We start from the raw sequence: 22,146 nt of genomic DNA, 5'->3' as shown, positions 1-22,146 counted from the left end.
TGCCGATCTTGATCGTCGATCTTTAATTCGAGCATAGTTAGTTTTGCCTCGAGTTCTATGTTTTTTTTTTGAATGGAGTCTATGCTTTGTAGTTTTATCAGAGATTTTTTAAAGTCTTCTTCAAATCCCTCCATTTTGCTATTAAAGAATGTTAGCGAGGCCTTGAAGTCCTTGAATTCATCGAACATTTCGTATAATTTCGTCTGGACATTCTTGAATCCCTGTAGCTCAGTCTTGATTTGACGTAATTCATGTGTAATTAGGTCGAGCTGTGTTTCACCTACTTTAGTGGTGCTGGCCGCTGGGGTCTCCTTACTGGAAATAGAAGTAGAACGCGCCGTACTGCGCGTTTCCGTCTTGCAGCCAGTGCATTTGGTATTATTGCGTTTTTCTTGGGAGAGTTTTCGGTAATGACCTTCACTTACGCCACCGCAGGCGAAATGTAGACTCTCCTTGCAGGAGGAGCACCAGAACATTGATTCCCTCGTGAGTATGGGTTCCGGGCACTTGCTGCAGGTGGTGCTCTCCATATTGCAGGGAGTTATTATGTATTACACTGAACAATCGGCACAGAAACTGAGTTGTAAAAAAATTATATTTTAGTACATATTACAGTTTTGAAGGATTTGTATTAGAATATTATATTTAGTTTATTTTGTTGTTAGATTTAATATCACATTTATTTTTAAAATTACAGTATATATTTGATTTAGTATTGGATTTATTTTGTATGATTTATTGGATTGCCATCTGTTGGACAAAATGTAAATCAAACTTCACAACGTAAAAAATAAAAAATAAATGTTTACTCTGGGTTTCGAACTCACGTCCCAGGAAGGTAGATCGGAATGTGTCGGCGCCTCTCACCACGCTGCCAAGTACCGATACACAATTAGCGTGATTTAATCCAATATAACTGGTAGACTTGCGAAATAGTCGTACAAAAGGTCTAAATTGTGGTTTAGTTGTTTGACACTTATATAACGACTGTTTTTTTTTTTAAATAAATCATGAAATTCACGTTCGCGCACAACGGGTTCACTGGTTTAGTAGTAATTATTTTTAATGTTTGTTATTTAGATTCACTTTTCACTATGTTTATTACGATTGTTTGTTACCTTCTTTTGTATGTCAGAAGGTGTTGATATAAAACACAAATTTAATGTCGGTTTGTCGTTTTTTAGAATAGCGCAGCTCACAGATAGTGCGCAAACGCAAAAATGATTATATTCACTTGAATTCTAACTTTAATTCTAACTTTAAGATTGTTTTATTTTTAAATTAGTTTATAGTAAAATGAAATGCGACTGGTCGGTAGGTAGTATTTTTGTATTCCACACCTTTTGTGATATCAAACCACCCCGTAAAATCACCTTTCACCCTAACACATGCAACGCTTCCCTCATACAGATGTATGATACTTTGATGTATTACACATAAATGCTTCTTTGATAAATCAACACACCTTTAAAAAGTGATATAGTCTTTAAAAGTGATGAAAAAAAGCTAACCTACGTAATCCTTTCAACCTAGTTTTTGTTTCGTCACTTTGCATGACCTTATATCACTTTTTAGAGGGGTGTTGAATTGTCCAATCACCCACATAAATTCATCCTGCGTTCAAGTTATTGATTTCATCAGAATTCAATGCGTTACTTATTTCTAAGCAATCCAAATTCAATAGGTTAAGGAATATACATACATAAAACGGTGCAAAAAATAAAACAAATTCAGACCCGTATACCATTATCATGTTTTATTTTGAACTAGCTGAAGTCCCCGGCATTGCCCAGATTTACACACTTTTTGAAATCAGATTTTAACAATAATTCTCCTTTTATTTTGAACATCAAAATTTCATCAATCTCGAAATATAACAACTACATTTTTTCTTTAAAAAACAAACACACCAGGACACTGTTGTTTATACATTATTTGTATAGATTGGTAAATAACATAAGAATAATTTAAATTTATTTGAAATGTGTAATAGAAGATTTGGGGGTACATTTAATAAATATTACGTTTTGTGCTAAATCTGTCATACAGGAATTCATTTACATAAATAAATGAATTTAACTCGTATTATTTCGCTTTTGGGAACACCTCACGGTTATCACAGAAATTGTTGCGTCTTACTTACTGTTGGGGTAAGAAATATGATCTAAACAGTGTTAGAAAAAGAAAACACCATGCTTTATATTCAAATCTAGAAGTTAACCTAGAAAAATTAAAATCTGCACCTTTATGAAACCAAAGGTGCCGACCGCAATTTGAAAAGAAAACTCATTAGACTTTGTGAATTTTTGCTTGAGTAGGTACTTTTTTAATATTACGTATTTATAATATTTTTAACACTATTCACACTGTAATGACATTTACACAGTAAATGTGGTAGGTATCTATCTATCACTTTACCTAAGTAGGTAGGTACCTACTGCATTAACTTATCAGGGAATCGTATGTTAAATAAATATTTATCGTTGTTTTGCCCACGACAAGTAGAAATATTACTTAAATACATAACATAATTTCGAATTGCATGTCCTGTAACTCCCTAGTGACATGTTGAAACCAAGTTTCAAATTATCTATAATATGTACATATTTATATGGACTGTTCACGTTTTTTAGATTTGTCAAGAAAATGTATTACAAAAGAGTGATGGGATACCCGCCCACATTTCAACAAATAAAATTATGTATTATTTGAACATGTGAAAACTGAGTCTTCTGGAATTGATATTTCTTTATATAATGAAAAGCCAGTGAAAAAATTGCATAGCAATAATAGTCATTTAGTGTGTATTAGAAGAAAGAAATTTCATAGGAATCGAATTACCCCACTTTCAGTGATTTTGGCTAAAAGTCAGTGATAAAAGTCAGTAATATTATAGCTTGTATATTTATGAATTGGGCGGTGCATTCAAAACTTCATAAATTATTATCTACAATAAACAAACGAACTTCCAGTACGAATTCTGCTAATTATCATTAATATTTTACGTATTAGTAGTACCTAAAGAATGCCACTAAAATGGCAAAAAAATTGAGCATTATGAGTAATATTACTATAAATTTGGTGAACATTTGATTGGCGGGAAGACAAATTGTCTATTAATTTAGTCTAGATAATTTGCCGAGTTTATCTTTTATCACACATCTTTTAGAGAAAATACGGTGAATTCTTTAGACATTGTTAATAGCTTGTAAACGTCTTTGGAGGCTGCGATTTTAATGCCTCTCCTCTTGAATTCAAGTGCTTCGTTGACCAGTTTTCTGTTCAGATCGTGAACATTGGGATGGTTGAGGAATTCCTCCACTTTCATCCATTGGCAGCCTTCCAGTTCGCGTTCGCAGCGTTGGATGGTGAGGGAAAGCGGTTTGAGCTGAACTATCATGTATATGTCCGAGTTGCCAAACATCGTGTGATGGGCGTGACGGAATGATATCACGGAGTGGAACTCGGTATCAATCCCAGTTTCTTCTTTAACTTCTCGCATCGCTCCGTCCACTATGTCTTCAGCTGTAATGTAAATAAAATCAAGTTTAATATTTTTTTCATTCCAAAACATTCAACTGCTCTAATTTGAATGGCATTTTATTTATTTTTTGTGTGAAAGAATTCTTGACGTTTGATATCATGTTATATAAAATCTTTGTACTTCTTATAATATGAAAGTAAGACTTTATTTAAATTTAATTTAATACTAAAATAAACTTTACACAGCAAATAAAACGCATGCTGCATGTTCAGCGATAAAAAGCTTAAAAACAAAAAAAAATGATGTGTCTACATAGTTACAAATATTTTTATTGATAGCCCATAATAGTGATTCTTTGTAATCATGGGCAAAGAAAAAAATTGTAGTAATTATTTCAGTCATTGGACCATAGAGATGAATAATAAATTGACATGATCTGCCAGAGTGATCTCACAAATTTTATATGATAAATTACAATCACCAGACAGACGAAATTTTAATTATTGTTTGTTTAAATCATTCATCACCAACCCGCGGTGCACATACCCTTAAAACGTACGCTTTTAACATTATTAACCGGTTTGGATTTAGTTTGTTTATGTCCTCAGAATTTACTGGCAGTCAAACTTTTGAGAGCAACTAATTCCCCCACTCTGAGAAAACCTAGTATTCTGGATGTTATTTTACCTTCAATGAAGATTCGTCCACCCGCCATAACTGATTAGTCTTTTGCTTGCCCTCTAGCTACCAAGCCTGTTCCTCGAGTTGGAAATTGCAGAATTACTTAAATGTATGACAAAATACGGTAAGCGAATTTTGAAATAACTTATATTATTATAATATACATATGTGTAATGAATATATGTAGGTTGGAGGCTATAGAATATTCGTTAACATATCGTCGCTCTAGTTCGTTTTGTCCAACAGACCATTTTTGGCGAAATTGAGTTAAGTATGCAGTTGTACTCAGAAATCATTTATTTATACGATACAAGTGAAAAAAAAAATTTAAAAAATACTTTTAATGTGTTTTCAAGACGCAGTTTGTCTTAAGTCCACCAAAATTAAACAACATGCCGAGCGTGTTTATCCAACATTTTGTCATACATCCAAAATAAAAAAAGTGTTTTCTGCGTAATTTAAAACTTTTGGAACGAATTTTACTTAAAAATAATAATTTCTATAATTTTAGTAAGTTTACAATGAGCTAATTTCATTGTATATGCGTTTTTCGTAAAAAAAACTTTGATGCGCAATTTCTCCCGATTTACGTTTTGGTCTGTTGGATAAAAACAAACTAGAGCGACGATATGTCAATGATTAATGTTCAATGCATAAGAAGGCTATAATAAAAAGCAAGTACGCATGTTCTAATATCTCTTCCATTTCTAACCGTCATACCAGTTTATAATTTAAATATCTCTATCTCTTTTATACTAAAATGAAGTCGCTATAAGCGTTTGTCCGTTTGTGATATATAATATCATACATGTTATATTTAAACTAGCTGACGTGTACCCGGCGTTGCTAGACTATTCTCTACTTTCTATAGAAATTCTAAATGATAATGAAAACCCTTTCAAAATCCGTTGCATAGTTTAGAAGAACTAAGCGCACAGACAGACGCGGATAGCGATTTTGTTTTATACTATTTAGAGATAGAGACCAACTATCGTAGTCTAATTTATTTTTTATTTATCTATAAAGTATGATTGAAAATGTTTTTTCGATGCCTGTCTCACTAGGATACACCTGTGTCAAGACAGACGTAGGAGATAAGTGCGTAGATACATAATAATATATGAATATATTTTTACATCATTAATCTAAGACCAGGTCTCTGGCATATTGACCGTCATATTTCTTAAAGACGCTGTCAGATGGTTGGAGAATTTGACTGTATTTCCAGTTTGCAACAAAATCAAAATCAATGGAATATTTCTGAACATATCTGAAAACTAAAAACTGTTTTTGAAAGGTGATGAAAAATGCTTTCAAATTTTATTATTAGAAATATACATGTAATTTTTGTTGTATTAAAATTTTTTATGCAAACATAAAAACCTCACTTTTTTATTCAAAAGCTTCATAATTTTTTCTCAAATTGCGGTCGGAACCTTTGGTTTCATAGATGTGTTCATTTCAATTCAATTGTGGTTAACTTCTAGATTTGAATATAAAGCAATGTGTTTTCTCTTTCCAGTACCGTTGAAATCATACTTCTCACCAAGATAGTAAGGGATAATAATTTCTATTAGACTATATGAGCAGTTCCCAAAAGCGAACAAATTGACTGAACAGGTAATAGCTGTTTGTTCCCAAAACCGAACAAATTAGCCTTAGGTGTAAAAGTTGGGTTATATGTAAACTAATACATATTCAAATCTACATATATTTTGTTTTACAGAAGTTTGCAATAATATTGATTTGTATAGTGTTTTGGTGTAATCAGAATGTTTCTTGCAAAGAATTCTTCATATTCCATAATGTTGATATGATATAGTGTGAATTTAATTGTACTCTTAAATAACAAAACACCAAACGTTATAATTACATGTCCGCCTAAAAGAATTGGCCTAGGTTACCTCATACAAGTTTGTATATATATCCGGTAAGCAAGTGATATACAAAAAATATATCGAAATGACTCTTGGCGGCAAAAAGGTTCCCAACCCCTGGTTTGAATGATAATAATCCGTTGTGTTAGGAAATAGATGTGATAATTTCGCAAATAATTATACAGAGATAAAAACAATAATTGATAATAATAAAGATACAGTATCATGTAGGTTAAATAATATAATCACATAATTTTATTACAGTCAGCCGTAAATAAATATTTCTAATTTCATTGCTTATATTTTGATGATTTTTTTTGTGAAATAAATATATTATGAACCTACACCATTCAGAAACAAAACATTCTTTGAAATGACTTTAACTACCAGACCAGTTCTGAATACCTAACCTAACATAACCCAACCTTTCTCTCTCCTCCCCCACTTTCTTCATTCTCCCAACATTCCCTACGGGGGTGTAATAGTTTGACTGGCTCCAGATACTTGTAACTTTTGTAATACAAAAAATAAATTTAATTGAAATTGCAATATGGAAAGCAGCACGGTTATTAAAATATTATTCAGAATCATTTGGGAAACAAGTCCTTCTGTATTGTCCGGAATCATTTTCCAAAGTTTAGGTTAGGTTAGGTCATTGAGAATAGAAACATAGGGAGACATGGTATGGAAGTGTGCCGACCGTTGCTGAGCTACGACCGAACTGCTCAGACTATCTAAGCGGCGGAGCCAATGAAAGTTATGCGTTTGATGTATAAGTAGAAGCAAATGAAGGGAGCCGTTACTCGTAGATCCGATTTGCAGGAGCACTGGTGTACCATAGAATAAAGAAAAACGCAAGAAATGCCATGTGGGCGTGTTTCGTGATCTAAAAGTCTTGTGTTCACCATCATCATATAAAATCGGAGGGCAATATACAATGTCAGGAAAGTGTAAATGGGCTAGAACCAAAAGGTACTAAGTCAGTGGTGACATTGGTTTATATTCAAATATATATAGGCATTTCTGGTGCTTTTCTTTAATCAATGGGGTGAATGATGTTGGCGACACTTTTGTGCGTATGATTTCATACTAATAATAATAACATAGCATTTATATAGCGCAGTTTTGTGTTGTTTCACTTCAAGTGCGCTTAACTATAATAAACTTAAAAATAAAATTTCCTATTGTGTTCCTTTAAAAAAAAATAATAACATAATACGAAATAAAGAATAAACGGTTTACACAAAAGCAGAGAATAAAATTTAACAATAACAGTGCTATTTTAGTAGAGGACAGCAATAAAAGAGAATAACAGTGCACGAAAAATAAGAACTTTAAAATTAAAATATTATATAAAACAGGAAAACATTAAAATATTATATAATAGGTGGACATTAAACATAAAAGTACAATAAGGAGGAAACCGAAACCAAACAATTACCGGAAACTTCAAAACCTGGCTTATTATAGTATATTGAAAAGAAGCTTAGATTCATGAGAATATAAATGATATGATTTTTTGAATAATTTTTTTTTTTAAACCCGTTTAAATTCAGCCAAATTTTGTATATTGGTAAGGGCTGGGGGAAGTTTATTCCAAATGAGTGGGCCAGCTACACGAAAAGAGCGATCATAGTAAACAGCTCGATTTGACCGAGAAAGTTCGATTAAACGATTGGTAACATCTAGATCTGCTGACCTCAGAGTAAGCTGTCTATCGCTTAGGTTTTGTCGGACACATAATTCCGATATATAGGCTGGCGCCATTCCCTGCAATGCTTTGAAGGTCATTAAGCAGATCTTGAACTCTATTCTTTCAGGGCATCGAAGCCAAAGAAGACGATCCCTTAGAAGCGGAGTTATACGACAATGCTTAGATTCACCAAAAATCATTCTCGCCGCAGCATTGAAAACGGACTGGATTCTGTTGAATTGTTTTTTTGGTAGGCCAGCATATGCACTATTAAAATAGTACTAATAATGGTTCATGGCCCATCTCCCTTATTTTATTTATCTTTGGGTTAAATTAAGCGAAACTTAAGTAACTAAGTGCAGTCTTAATATATACAATATATATTTTGATTTTACCTCTTTCAACATAACCTCCGGGAAGTTTCCAGTGCGGCACTTCGTAATACTTCTCTCTCACAACGAGTAATTCGTTAGCGTCATTGATGACTATGGCGCCCACGCCCAAGTTGGTGTGTGCGTACGGCGGCACGTTGCATACCTCCGTCTTCTCAGGCAGCCACCGGTACATCATCACAAACCCCTCGTGGGCGTGATGGAACTTGAATCCATTCTGAAAACATACAATTAAATGAGTAACTACAGTACAATACATATATGTTTTATATAATATAATTAAGTGAATACAATACACTTTCACTAATCCGCCGCTCGATTACCCGACAACTACAGTGAAACCTCTATCTATCGTTCCTCGAATAATCGTTTTCCCGGATGTATCATTTATTTCTTCTAGTCCGAATTCATTTCATACAAAAATAGATCGCATCGATCGTTTCTATGTCCACCATTTTCCCGCATTCATCGTAGGAATTACGTCACGTATTTGACATCTTTTGTCTGTGTTGAAACGGCGCCAGACGGCACTCGTTACGATGCGCGAAACTTTTCATAGAGAAAGAGAAAGAATATCAGTTTGTCGCCGCCATCAGTCGCTAGTTGTCGTCAGTTGTCGCTAGATACCTGAACTTAGTGGAGTGTGTGCAGTTATCCTTTTTGAGCTTTTAAACTATCTTCGAAATGGGCCGTTCGATAAAAAAAGTACGTACTCTTCAAGAAAGATTGAAAATTATCGAAGAGGTGGAAAAAAACCCCGCTGAAAAACGCGTCGATATAGCCAAGCGTTTAGGAATCGCGGCATCCACGTTAAATTCTATTTTCTTGAAAAAAAACGAAATTCGGGAGCAAATTCAAAAGTGCGGAAAATCTTCGAAAACTGGAAAAACCAGTAAAGAATCAAAGTTTAGCGAACTGGAGAAGATTCTTTTCTCTTGGTACCAACAATCTCGTGCCGTTAACATTCCGATTGATGGGAGCATTGTTCGAGAAAAGGCAAAACAAATTGCGGAGAGACTCGGCATTAACGATTTTGCAGCATTGAACGGGTGGATAAGTCGTTTTAAAGATCGCCACGGTCTTGTGTACAAGAAGCTCTCAGGAGAGTCCGCATCCGTAGATCTGGAAAGAACTTCGCTATGGATAAATGAGCTTCCAAAACTGTTGGAAAATTACGAGCCTCGGAATATTTACAATGCTGATGAAACAGGACTCTTTTATAATTGTCTGCCCGACGGCACACTCACGATAAAGGTCGAGTCCTGCCACGGTGGTAAGTGGTCGAAAGAGAGGATCTCTGTGTTATTTTGCGTTAACAGTGATGGAAGTGACATGCGCGAACCACTCGTTATTGGCAAATCGTTAAAGCCTAGGTGTTTTAAAAACACAAATACTTTACCAGTAAAATATTACGCGAACAAAAAGGCATGGATGACCACAAACATTTTTAATTTGTTTTTAAGGGACCTTGATGCGGAAATGCGCGTAAAGCAACGAAACATTTTATTGTTCATAGACAACTGTGCAGCGCACCCAACTGAGACGACATTTTTGAAGAATGTAAAAGTTATTTTTTATCCTGCAAACTGTACGAGCGTTTTGCAACCATTAGATATGGGAATTATCAAATGTTTCAAAGGATTTTATCGGAAACAACTTGTGCAGAAGGCTGTGTGTTTGATGGATTCGGGCACTTCAGTAAATAAGGCAACTTTAAAGATTGACATTCTACAAGCGTTGCATTTCACATTGACTGCTTGGCGTCAGGTCAAACAGACAACAGTTGTAAACTGTTTCAACAAATGCGGTTACAATAGAGTGTCAGAATCTTTAGATGAACAACTAGAACACGTTGAGGTTTCTGAAGATGATTGGCTTAGATTAGATACTCAAACAAATTTTAACAATTTTGTTACTTTCAACGACAATATTCCTACGTGTGGGATAGAAACTATCGAAAGCTTGTGTGACGCAAGATTGACGGAGACAACAGAAGAGGTCGATATTGATGAAGAGGAGCCGCTGCCTGTACCTTCATTTTCAGAAGCATGCACACCCTTTGAAAGATTGAAAACTTTTTACTACGCACACTCAATAACTGATGCCGAAAAAAATGTCATTTGCAAAGCTGAAAATATACTATTGACTTGCGGAAATAAAACAGCAAAAAACAAATGTCCATGAAAGATTATGTATTTACAATGCAATAAACTTTAAACAAATTTTGGTTCTGTTTAGCTTTGTATTTTTTTAAATAAATACATTTATTTACATCTAAAACTTATTTTCTTCTTATAATTTTAATCTACCAACGGTTATGCAGATTGGGAGGAAGGTATCTTTACTGGATCGTATCTCCTTGTGTTTTGTCCTCTTAATCCCGCATTCATTGTTTTCCCGCATTCATTGTTTATTTCAATAGGTCCCTTTAAAACCAATAGATAGAGGTTTCACTGTACTATAATCCGCCGTTATTGTTACTAATTAAAAGCACAAAATCAATCTCTATATTTCGCCAGTATCTCAATCAGTAGTCCTCCGTGTGCCTAGACTCAAGCGCCAAGGTTTGTACACTGACGGGTTGGGTTTTCTTATTCTTACACACTCAGTTTCTATACCCCCGTCTACAGTAGTCCCAGAGAGGGTGTATGTGACGTCATCATTCTAGTATCTTCTATCTTTTTCGTTTTCATACAAGACTTGTAAGAAGGAAGAAGATGATGTTCGATGTTGTGCGTACTACCTCTTTGAGACTACTACAGCTTGGTCTCATTGGCCAAGGTTCGTAATTGTTTTTTTAGAAACGTGTATTCCGTTTTGTTTTGGCAATTTTTTTGTTTGAATAATTTTGCAAAATGGAGACTTCTCGCAAGCATATTCGTGACACAATAAACTTAACTTTAAACTAAAAAAAAAGGTTTATTTTGTGAAAGGTTGATAACGGTGTTTGTTTTACAAAAATACCTGTTATAATTTTTAGTATATTATTTTGTATTTATGCACTATAATCCGCCGCCTCCATTAATTCAACACTTACCCGGTGTTTGGCGTGGCAGATTAGTGAGAGAGTGCTGTACTTCCCAACCTTCCACTTTCACTCTTTCTCCCCTTCCCCAAAATTTTTATTTACTGAGCATTAAAATATGTAATATTCAAATGACACCAATATCGACAAAAACCAGTCTTCAATGATTATCAAACAGACCTATGCGATGTTTTGAGTTTTTGTTTAGGAAATTGATTAACTGGTATGAACTTGAATGTTGTATACAAACATTTGAGATGAACAAAATAAACAAAAAGCAGTTATGGAAATTTCTAAAACAATCAAGACAAATCATCAATTATGAAGTTAACTTAGATATAAAAAAAAGGTTGAATTTGTTTTATTGTTCTTATACAAATAAAGACCTTAGAACAATGTTATTTACAAACTATAGACATTAGCAATGAGTCGTTCATGAACGAGCCGCACAATTGAGGTAGCTCTTTTTGATGAGCCGTATTCGTACGACTCCCGGTAAACCGTACCACGGCTCAATTGAACGGTTAATCTCAGGAGATATAGTACCGGTACTAGGATTCGTACGATCATTCATACGCTTATGCTGGGAGCCATATCGGGGGAGTCGTATCGGGCGAGCACAGTATTCTCATTGCTCATACGCTCTGAGCACATGTCTTCCATTCAATTGAGCTGTCGTTCGATTGAGTCGACTCTTTGAGCCATATGAAAATATTGAGCTGGTACTATGACTCCCGCACTTAATAAAATGAGTCATGACCCATATCTAATAGACATATTATAGAGATCTCAAAAGTGGCAAGTGAAAGATACTGTAATTGTTATTTGTAAATATTTGCAAATTGCTTATTATAAATTAATAATACAGGTATTTCGATTGTTTCCTGAAGATTTTTAGCGTTTTCAGAGAATGGAAAATGGAATTAATAAAAATGGAACGATACACGCTTCAACAACGCATTGAAATTATTAAAATTCACTTGAGTGAATCAAATGCAAATCCTCTTGAGCGATGAGGCCCATTTCCACCTCGGTAGCTTCGTCAACAAGCAAAATTGTCGCATCTGGGGCTCGGAAAACCCAAGAGTTATTTTTGAAAAGCCTCTCTATCCTCAAAGTGTGACTGTTTGGTGCGGTTTATGGTCCGGCGGAGTCATTGGACCTTACTTTTTCGAAAATGAGGCTGGAGCAACAGTTACGGTGAATGGATCGCTATCGAGAGATGATTAATGATTTTTTATGGCCGGAATTGGATGGTATTGATCTTTGGGGATCAGGAGAGAGGCACGAAATGAAAGAAAGTTGTGAAGGTCACATGTGTTTATTGGTGAGTCAGTGTAGCCGTAACGAGAGTTGACGCTGGACAGAAGAATACACCGGATGCTGGCTGTGATGGCAGGTCAAGCGCGGGTCGGTGAGTCGACGCCGGGCGCTGGTGACCGGGACTCGATGAAGGTCAGGCACTGGCGAAGAACGTAGGTCTTCAGGCACTCCAGTGCTGACGAGACGGCCGAAGGTGCGGCGGACCTTGTAGGCGGTTGAGCGGGAACGATGTAGACCAGTGAGGATGCTGCGTGTCCTCGTGGTGGTCATGGTAGCGTGGAAGAAGCGCTGGTCAGAGACACTGGAACCAGGGCGCTTGTAATCCGAGTAGCGCTGGCCACGGATGTGGCCGAGGCGCTATGATGGTGTCCCGATGGAGTCCATGATGGTACGGGCGAAGCCGGGAATATTGTCCTTTGCGCTAGTAAGATTAGCGCGGGTTAACACTTGTTGATCCTTGTAGACTGACGGCGGAATGACGACTGACTGACTGACTCGCTGCGTCGGGCTTATTTATACTACACGGCCGATGGCGACAGTAGGTAGTAAATTGCAATTAAATCGAGACCACTCGCTCGGACTGTGTGTTTCGGGAACCTTCGACATTGCGGCGATTATGCATAGGCCGTAGACTCGAACCTTCTGGCGAGTTCTCGTAGTATCCCAGACGGACTGCAGTATTATTGTCGTCGATAGACAGGTAGGTACTTGAAGTACGTAGGTTGCTCTGTTTACGATGCGAATTGGAATGCAGGTACATAATTCGGGAGTAGGTACTAAGTAGGTCGAGTGGTTTATTATTAATTAGTTAATATAGATTTTTCTCGACGCTACAGATCTAGACAACATTTACTTTCAACAAGACGGCGCTACGTGCCACACAAGCAACGAAACCATTGATCTTTTACGATTGAATATCAAAATATTGGAAAACCCTATATTTGCCGCAACTTTTAAATACCAAAACGTCACCCAGTCATATGTCACTCATACAAACATATTCTTTGAATGTCTATCTTTGTCATTCATATATAAACGATGTTTAAATTAAGAATTAACTGAAAACATAAGAGTGTTTTTTACTTGCAATATTTTCGGTTAATTTTTGAGAGACAATAACAGGTTTAGATGTTTTGTAATGCCATTGCTTCAGAAGGTCCAAGTTCAACATATTCACAAGAACATTGGTTGAACAAAAATTTGAATAATACATATATGTAGTTGTTTTTGTACATAAATTGAGGGGAGCATAACCGTTTATGCACTTGACAAATTTCAATCAATGGTACAGGGGTGATATTTTTAGATTGAGTTAATGATACTTATATCAATTGGCATTTCCATAAATTGAAGTAGTAAACATCAACCTTAAAAAATAAAGTTTAACCTTAGTCCCCAGAGTCCAGAGAAAAAGTAAGCCAAATCTTAATCGGAAAGTACTGAGATTTATTTAGTATATTAACGGCTGTAAATTTTTATAATGTCATACAATCTCAGAAAAATGCCTGTGTGTGCGTAAAAGGAATGCAGTGTCATCGACAACAAGTCTATCTGATATCGGGAAGTGGGCTAATTTCCACTTCGAAGATTCCATTTCATTCATTCATTCATTTATTTGTTGATTCATTCTAAAAGACAAATCGAAATGAATTTAAAAATACTTACTTTCGCTAGAACTGGAACCCAATCTGCCTCCGTTAATGCCACTTTGAACCAAATACCTCGTTTTCCCACTTCTACCCATTTTTGGAGGGATTCTGAAATTTGAAAAAGGAATTGAATTTTACTTCAATTGTTTTATCTTCATAGGTAGGTGCTAACATACTTTTAGAAAATATTATTTGGATATCATTGTAGGTTGCGCAATTAGACTAGACTACTAGACCCAAGCATCACAAACTTATGAATGTGTGTATTGGTGCATATGTATACACTTCCGACAGTAAAGTCCTTGCAAAACATCACTGAGAAACAACCTTTTACCTTGCTTATTGTTTTTAGCGTAAAAGAGTCAACAATATGTTGTTCAAATTTGAACAGTCAAAAAGTTTTAGAGGGTGTTCTTTTTATTATATAAAAGTCAACATAAAAAGTTTGAAACATGATGTATGCAAGAAATGCATCTGTTTAAGTACTGTGTTGGTGTCTATAATCATAATATAATCCCATTTAAAAAATATATGATTAATTCATATTGAAGGTTAATGAATATTTCGACATAACATATTTTTCCAGCAGTGATTTGCGTTTTTTATACCTCTTTTGACAACTCAAATGAAGCAGTTAAAAGATATAGCTACCTGCTAACAATAGTTGGCAAGCAGAAAAAAACCTAAATTTATTTTTGAATAGCGGTAAAATGAAAGGGTTTTCCTCGCTACATGGAAGTTACATCACTGCATCATTAAATATTCAAATCTGATTTTAAAGTCAATATTTGATTTGTTACCAAACCTTCTAGTTTTTTGGGGAACAATTCTGAGCTACACTGTTCATTTACAGACTCCACGGTGATCCCATTGTATCGATCCTGGGTCCCTTTGAAGACATCGTTCATGGTGTTTTCGCTTTGACTTGCCATTGTCTTGACATATGAACAACTGGCAAAAGAAAAAAAAACGGTTAATTAAAAAAAATTAAGTATAGATAACACAAACACATGATAAGAATCCCTCTCACCAACGCTTATCGGTTTTCGACACTCTGGGCAAATGTAATAGTTTTACATTTCCACAATGTATGGTGTTGTAAAGCTTGTATACACTGCGAAAAGAGCGAAACATTTAAAGTTGGAAGTTGACTATTCATTTACCACAAATTTACTGTTGTAATAATCAAATAAAATCCACTCAAGGAAGTCAATGTCAACTAACGTTTAAAATACATGTTTCATTCAAGGTTGGACTTTGATGTACGTCACAAGACAGCGGGAGATATTTATTACGACCAGCGAGTATAGAGATTTCACTATTAATAATATTCTAGATTCAAGATTCAATGCCAAATTCATAACATATGAGTTTGACAGCGCGAAGATTATATTGCCATATTAATAAATTAAAGACGGCGCGAATCGGAGTAGGTAAGCACTGTTAATTGAAAATGTCCTCTTTTTCAATGGCTTTATGAAAGGCGGGTATGGGTGCCGCCGCCCCTGGAACCATTTATTGGGTAACCAACACCTCTGCCATAGGTCACCCAAATTGGTTCTCTACGTTTGATGACTTAGTAGGGATGCCTGATTCATGAGGTGAGGTTTATCCAGGTCTTGGCGGCGGATATGTCTGTCCACAAACTGTATGGCAGGCCAGATAGGGAGATCCTTTGACCTCTAATAGGACTCTCTCGGAACATCGCCTTGCACCACAGTGGGGGGATGGATTCAAACGCCCATCACTCCTGGACTCACTAAACCCCAGATTCCTACTCACGCCTTGTACCTTTCATAAAAAGACCCACCACACAGCATCTCTAAAGATGACACAGGCCCGGAGGGGAATTATTTTCCTCAGGGTCTTCTGCATAAATAAACCACTCACGCCTCCCGTGTGGAGCTAGTGTAAAAAAATCAATAACAATTTTAGAGATACTGTCACCCTGGTGAAAATCCAGCTTCAGAATCAGCAATTCACATTTCTTGAAATTGCGCTGCGTTAGGTAACCAGGGGATCTAGCACAGATAAATCGATATCCCATCAATAAAGTATCGAGAGCAATATAGAGAAAAATCTTTCTTTCTCACAAGGAACCAAAATCGGTTTACTTCTAAAGTGGTGGACATTTTTGTCAAACCCATACTTACAGTTGCAAGTAGCTAAATGAAACTGATATTTTTTTCTAATCACAAAATCTTTGCTGATTACTTGGAAAAGTCCTTGTTGATTAGTAATTAGTACCATACTTCGATGAGCAACAGGCAGCCCGCCTGCGAGCCTATTTCGTACGTCCCTTGTTTTTGCTAAATAAAATATCAAAAAAACTAGCAGTAAAAATTATTTAACAGTTTCTGTTCTTTTGTAAAAGGGTTCAGCGGAAAACTTTAGTCTTTTTGCATGGGTACTGTTTTATAAGGATAGGTATGCTTCCAAATTATGTTTCTGAACAGACATAACTAAAATATCAGTTTTTATTTAGTTTTCACTAGCAGACGTGTACTCGTAAACATTTCTCGACTTTCTATAAATATAATATGCATGCATTATACAGGGTTTTCCAATAAGAGGTGTTATTTTGATATTCAATCGTAAAAGATCAATGATTTCGTTGCTTGTGTGGCGCCAACGTAGCGCCATCTTGTTGAAAGTAAACGTTGTCCAGATCAATACCATCCAATTCCGGCCATAAAAAATCATTAATCATCTCTCGATAGCGCAATCCATTCACCGTAACTGTTGCTCATAACCGCACCAAAAAGTCACACGTTGAGGATAGACTTTTCAACAATAACTCTTGGGTTTTCCGAGCCCCAGATGCGACAATTTTGCTTGTTGACGAAGCCACCGAGGTGGAAATGGGCCTCATCACTCAAGATGATTTGCATTTGATTCACTCGAGTGAATTTTAATAATTTCAATGAGTTATTGAAGCGTGTATCGTTCCATTCTTATTAATGGCGCAGTTTTTACTTGTCAAATGTCAAAAATGACAGCTTCAAAAGTAACATCTACCGAAATAGCGGGCTATTCAAAATAACACCTATAATTGGAAAACCCTGTACATATACATAAACCTTCCGGAAGAAATTCTCGAAATGACTGAAAACCCTACTGAAATCCATTGCGTAGTTCAGAACTAAGCGTAGAAACATACAGACACGGATAGTGACTTTGTTTTATACTATTTAAAAATTGTAAAACATTGAAACGGTTTCTGTTGTTTTGTAATAGGATATAGCAGAAATCTTTAGTCTTAATATTTTTTGCATGGGACCCATTTTACAAGGATAGGTGCACTTCCAAATTGTTTACGAACATACATACATAAAAAATACAAAAGAGTTTTGTTTCTTTGTTAATGGCAATCATTCAGATTTCAGGGTAGTGACCAAATATTTTACATTTTCAAAATCTGCATAACAAAATGGTATCACTACAAACTTTTGTCTGATTATTTCAAACAGGCGCCCAAAATTACAATTATTTTTTATACTTACGAATATTTAAATTGACAGAATTTATTGGTTTAGCCTAGCTGAGCCACTTTTTGAGTTTTAAAAGATATAAGCAAGTTGGCAACACCAGACTGCAAAGATAACCACGTCAAGAGCCATATGCACCCCGCGGCCCGCGAATAAATTAGAAATGCATAAACTGGCACTCCAGTAAAAAGGGTTGCTCATCATCCACAGTTCAATTTTCATAAAATTTATATAGTTGAATCATTTTATATTCTGTACCTTCAAAAATGATGACAGCTCATCTCAATAAATGTTTGAACAGTACGTAAAAAAGTAAAGTAAAATGAAAGTAGGGGTGATCCTATTGCAAAAACAAAAGGTATTTTTTTATAGTGAATACCTCACAAGAGTCCCAACTGCTCCCGTCTGGAGCCAGTGAGACTATGGCATCCCCAATTGGGGGATGTTGTGAGGCTAAAGGTAAGTGGGGAAGGGAAAGAGGAAGGTGGGGAAGTACCTGGCTATTCAGATCTAGTCACTAAACACGGCTAAAGCCATTTGGAGCAACGTTTCAATTCTGAATGGTGGTCTTACACCAGGGCGATACTGGTAGTATCTTCCACTCTGGTATATCACCAACTAGAAATTTTTGGACAAAAATCAAAATTCTTTTTTCTTTTATATTATTGAAATTTATGTTAATAATGTTAACTAAAATTTTTGGAAAATCAGCCGCCTGTCTCTCGCAGACTCGCTTCCATGTCGCATCTGAAAAACGAAATATTCAGAATTAGAAAAATGTAATATATTAATGGTCAATATTATCCCATTGGAAAAGTGCATCAGTTAGCAAATAGCGTCTTCACAACCATTCGGAGATCTTGGTGGTAAGAAATCATCATGACAAAAAAATAGTATGAGAAAATACCCCCAAATATAGTATTTTTAAGCAGACAGTCAATGCTGATAATATTGTCAATGCGTTTATGTCGATTTCAATCAACTCATCGATATTTTCACCCAAGCTGCTTTGTGTACGTCTGCAGAAGCAGTACCTACAGTATGCAAATCACTTTCCACAACCTGGACAACTGCAATATATAATGTTTTTATAAATACAACAAAAATATAAACCGCAACGGAACTGAATTCTGAAAGACTCATTAGAGTGCAGTGTTAGCTGCCTGGCAAGCCACAGAATGTGCATCACTTCAATTACCTCTGAAAATGATCGATCAATTATCTATATAAATAAAAATGTTGGTTTGTTCAAAATCTTAAGCAGGGTACTCACCTAACCGTGTAACATGTAACGTATTTGATACTGTATCAAGTGAGTACGTAGGCACGAGCCTACTGTGAGCCGCTCGCGGGTGGAGCGCAGTGTGCTCGCAGTGACCCGCCGGATAAAGGCGGATCCGGGAGGTAGTAGCTGGATACGCGGTTACCGTGGACGAGCCGTACCCACTTGCAGATTGATACAGTATCAGATACGTTACATGCTACACTCTTGGTGAGTACCCTGCTTTACATCTCTGATTGCTTTGAAATTTTGACACAACGTTGCATTCAAATACGCATGACTTTATAAACCTATATTATATAGATGTCCCCTGTGACAGGAAAAACAATATTTTTTGACACCTATGACAAGTATGGACACAAACAAGCTTTTATGATAAACAGCACAATTTGTTGGCCGTAAAAGCAAAACGGGTTATTGTTTTTCTCTCTGCACAGACATAATGAGCCACAGCAACGAATGGAGGGGGTACAACTAGTTATTCAGATAATTCTTTCTTTAATTTAATATTGATGAATATTGTTCACAATTTACATAAAGATTTGGTTAAGTGTGTTACTAACCATATTTCAGTTTCTGTACATTTTCAAGCTACATCAGAAATCTCCTCAGCACCACACATCAAAAGCAAAACCGTGTTGTAATGTTGCAAGCACCAATAACTATAAATAAAGGAAAATGTTTATTAATAACAAGAAAGGCAAGAATAATTGAAATAATGTGGGGACCAATTCAGTTAGCAAATAGTGTCTTCACAACCATTCGGAGATCTTGGTGGTAATCTATCATCATAAACAGTAAGTAATTGCAAACGTAAAGAAAAAAAATTGTTTCATTGAATGAAAGGTAAAAATATTTTTACAATAGAACATTCATTCTTGTCATAATACTAACCATTGATAAATGTATCACTTTTGTAGATTTCCTGAAAGATTCTTCACCATGTGTCCAGCCATTGCTTAGTAGGCTTTCTGTAAATAAGCAAGAAAAACATGGTTAGCAACAATATAGAAATAGCATAAATGAATAGTTGTGGAAAATAATCATCAGTTAGCAAATAGTGTCTTCACAACCATTCGGAGATCTTGGTGGTAAAATATCATCATTAAAAAGATATTGAAAATCTTCATTGCAAATGGCAATAAGTTCAAATTAAACAGTTCATATTTTTGTAAGGATGTAACCTTTGAAGTTCCTCCATGTTTTTAAATATATAGTAGCAAACAATTCTAACCTATTTGGGTCAGGAAAATATTAAACCAAAAATACTAACCACTACTTTATCAAGTTGCACAGCGATTTTCTCCAGCATGTTGAGAGAGCAGCCATTGATTGTAAAATGATTTCTGTAAAAACAAGAAATTGACAAACATGAGTACTGAGTAACAAAAACCGTATAAAATTGCAATGAAAATGATTCCTCAGTTAGCAAATAGTGTCTTCACAACCATTCGGAGATCTTGGTGGTAAGATATCATCATTAAATAATATTAGTATAATAACATTGATTAGGTAGGTACAACCAAATAATTTTAAAAAATTTACCTTCTCACGGGTTGTTGTCCTTCCACGGGTCTTCGCCCACATCGGATAGCCCGATCATTCTAAAAATTAAAAAAAAAAAAAAAACGAATAAGCACGTGCTTCAGATATCTACACAAATAAATCAAGCATAGGTTATGGATTCATCAGTTAGCAAATAGTGTCTTCACAACCATTCGGAGATCTTGGTGGTAAGATATCATCATGACAATACAATAACTACATAAATATAATAAATTAACCAAAAAGTACAAAAGCAAATGAGCTCTTTCAGGTCATAATAGAATATTATTGACGAATAAATGAGTTTAGAAATTACGCGAATGAGCAAACGCAACAATGGAAAACACCCAATATTCAAGATTAATATGAAATAACTATTGATTTTAGAAAATATTAGCAGTAAAAATAAGATGGTTACGGATTACACTCACTTCGTTTTGATTCTTTCAATGAAATTGACAGGAGCAAAGCGACTTCAAGACTCGCCATGTTGTTTTGTAGAAAGACCGGCACAGGAAACGCCGGAAACGCCATGGAAACGCACTCACAGATCACAATAGAAGTCACAGATATACCACTCACGTAGAAGCATCGTAGAAGTGAAATCATCATGGAAACAGAATTTTTCCATGACTTGCGAATTTCAGTATTGCCAGCGTATGGCAATGGCTGGCCGCGTAATTTGAAATTAGATAAAAATAATGAAACCAGCAGCTTGTTACAAGGATTTGAAATAGGTACGTACGAAAATTTAGATTGTGCGTCAGTCCACCAATAATGTAAATAATGCAATCCATCGATATCTAACTACATGTCTTATTGAAATCACATCAAGTCGTGATATTCTGAAAACTGTCTTGGCATTTTAATTTGTAATTAAGTAGGTAGATACTATATCTTCTGACATTTCTAACCCATTGTGATTATTTTACTAAACAGAAGTTATTGTACAGTGGGTTGCCATATTAATAGGTACAGTTCCAAAATTTCCTGATTTTTGTGTTTACGTTGTCTCTACTTCTAAATAACTTGGATATGATGGCCCATGATGGCTATTTCTTCGTTATTTTTGTTGCTAGTATCACCACTGACACTTTTAAGAAGTGACAACACTCGCAAAGTGCCACACATAGATATATAACACCCACAGTAGACTTGATCGCCAATCACCCTACCTCCCGTATAGCAGTGCCCGTAGTGATTTGAAGAGCCGATCCGCCATCTTGTAAAGGTCAGCCGTGATTTGCCTGCTTGTGTACAATGGAGAATTGATTGCAAGTTTATCAAGTTTAATTAAATATTTTGGATTGTTTGAACCATGGTTGTGGCGTGTGCAGCATGGGGTTGCACCAACAGACGCGACAAGAAGAGAAAATTAGAATTTAATTAGAAATATAGTATATAGTGGGTGTTATATATCATTGGTGCCACATCCCCCGAAAATGTAAGGTTTTTTCCACGTGGCCAGAATTTTTGTGAACATGCGTAATTGAAGTTTTGGTAAATAAATATACATAATAATTATATTTACGAGTTTTAACAGTTAAGCTGTACAAAAGTGTGAGTAATTATTAATTATCTAAGTATTAATTTTGCAATTTTTTTTCATGTCTTATTTCAGTGAATAGTTTTTCCATATTGAGTCCAATGTTCTGTTTTTTCAGTATGGCTAGGTCTTCAAACACGTCCCCAAGAAATTGTCCGGAA

The 22,146-nt window shown here is 35.5% G+C and overlaps 1 protein-coding gene across 3 annotated transcripts; it reads right to left on the bottom strand.

Annotated features, from left to right (window-relative positions):
* Positions 1–675: 675 nt before the first annotated feature.
* On the bottom strand, positions 676–21,015 carry LOC149419183 (uncharacterized). 3 transcript variants are annotated; one of them, XM_089638138.1, is made up of 11 exons: positions 20,871–21,015; positions 20,440–20,498; positions 20,168–20,240; positions 19,789–19,865; positions 19,458–19,556; positions 15,349–18,359; positions 15,155–15,238; positions 14,930–15,075; positions 14,141–14,232; positions 8,131–8,344; positions 676–3,525 (listed from the first exon to the last, which is right to left on the bottom strand). In XM_089638138.1, exons 8-11 carry the CDS (start codon positions 15,054–15,056, stop codon positions 3,155–3,157), a joined length of 804 nt encoding a protein of 267 aa, XP_089494264.1. In that variant the 5' UTR covers positions 15,057–15,075; positions 15,155–15,238; positions 15,349–18,359; positions 19,458–19,556; positions 19,789–19,865; positions 20,168–20,240; positions 20,440–20,498; positions 20,871–21,015; the 3' UTR covers positions 676–3,154. The 3 variants fall into 3 exon arrangements, with proteins under 3 accessions (XP_089494264.1, XP_089494263.1, XP_089494265.1); XM_089638137.1 differs by having other exon boundaries at positions 15,155–18,359; XM_089638139.1 differs by lacking the exon at positions 15,155–15,238.
* Positions 21,016–22,146: the final 1,131 nt, after the last annotated feature.

This window comes from Hesperophylax consimilis, chromosome 12, assembly GCF_061612785.1.
Source record: "Hesperophylax consimilis isolate HC1 chromosome 12, BYU_Hcon_1.0, whole genome shotgun sequence".
Lineage (NCBI taxonomy): Eukaryota > Metazoa > Arthropoda > Insecta > Trichoptera > Limnephilidae > Hesperophylax > Hesperophylax consimilis.
Note: the sequence above shows the minus strand (reverse complement) of the source record. Positions and strands in the feature narration are given on the sequence as shown.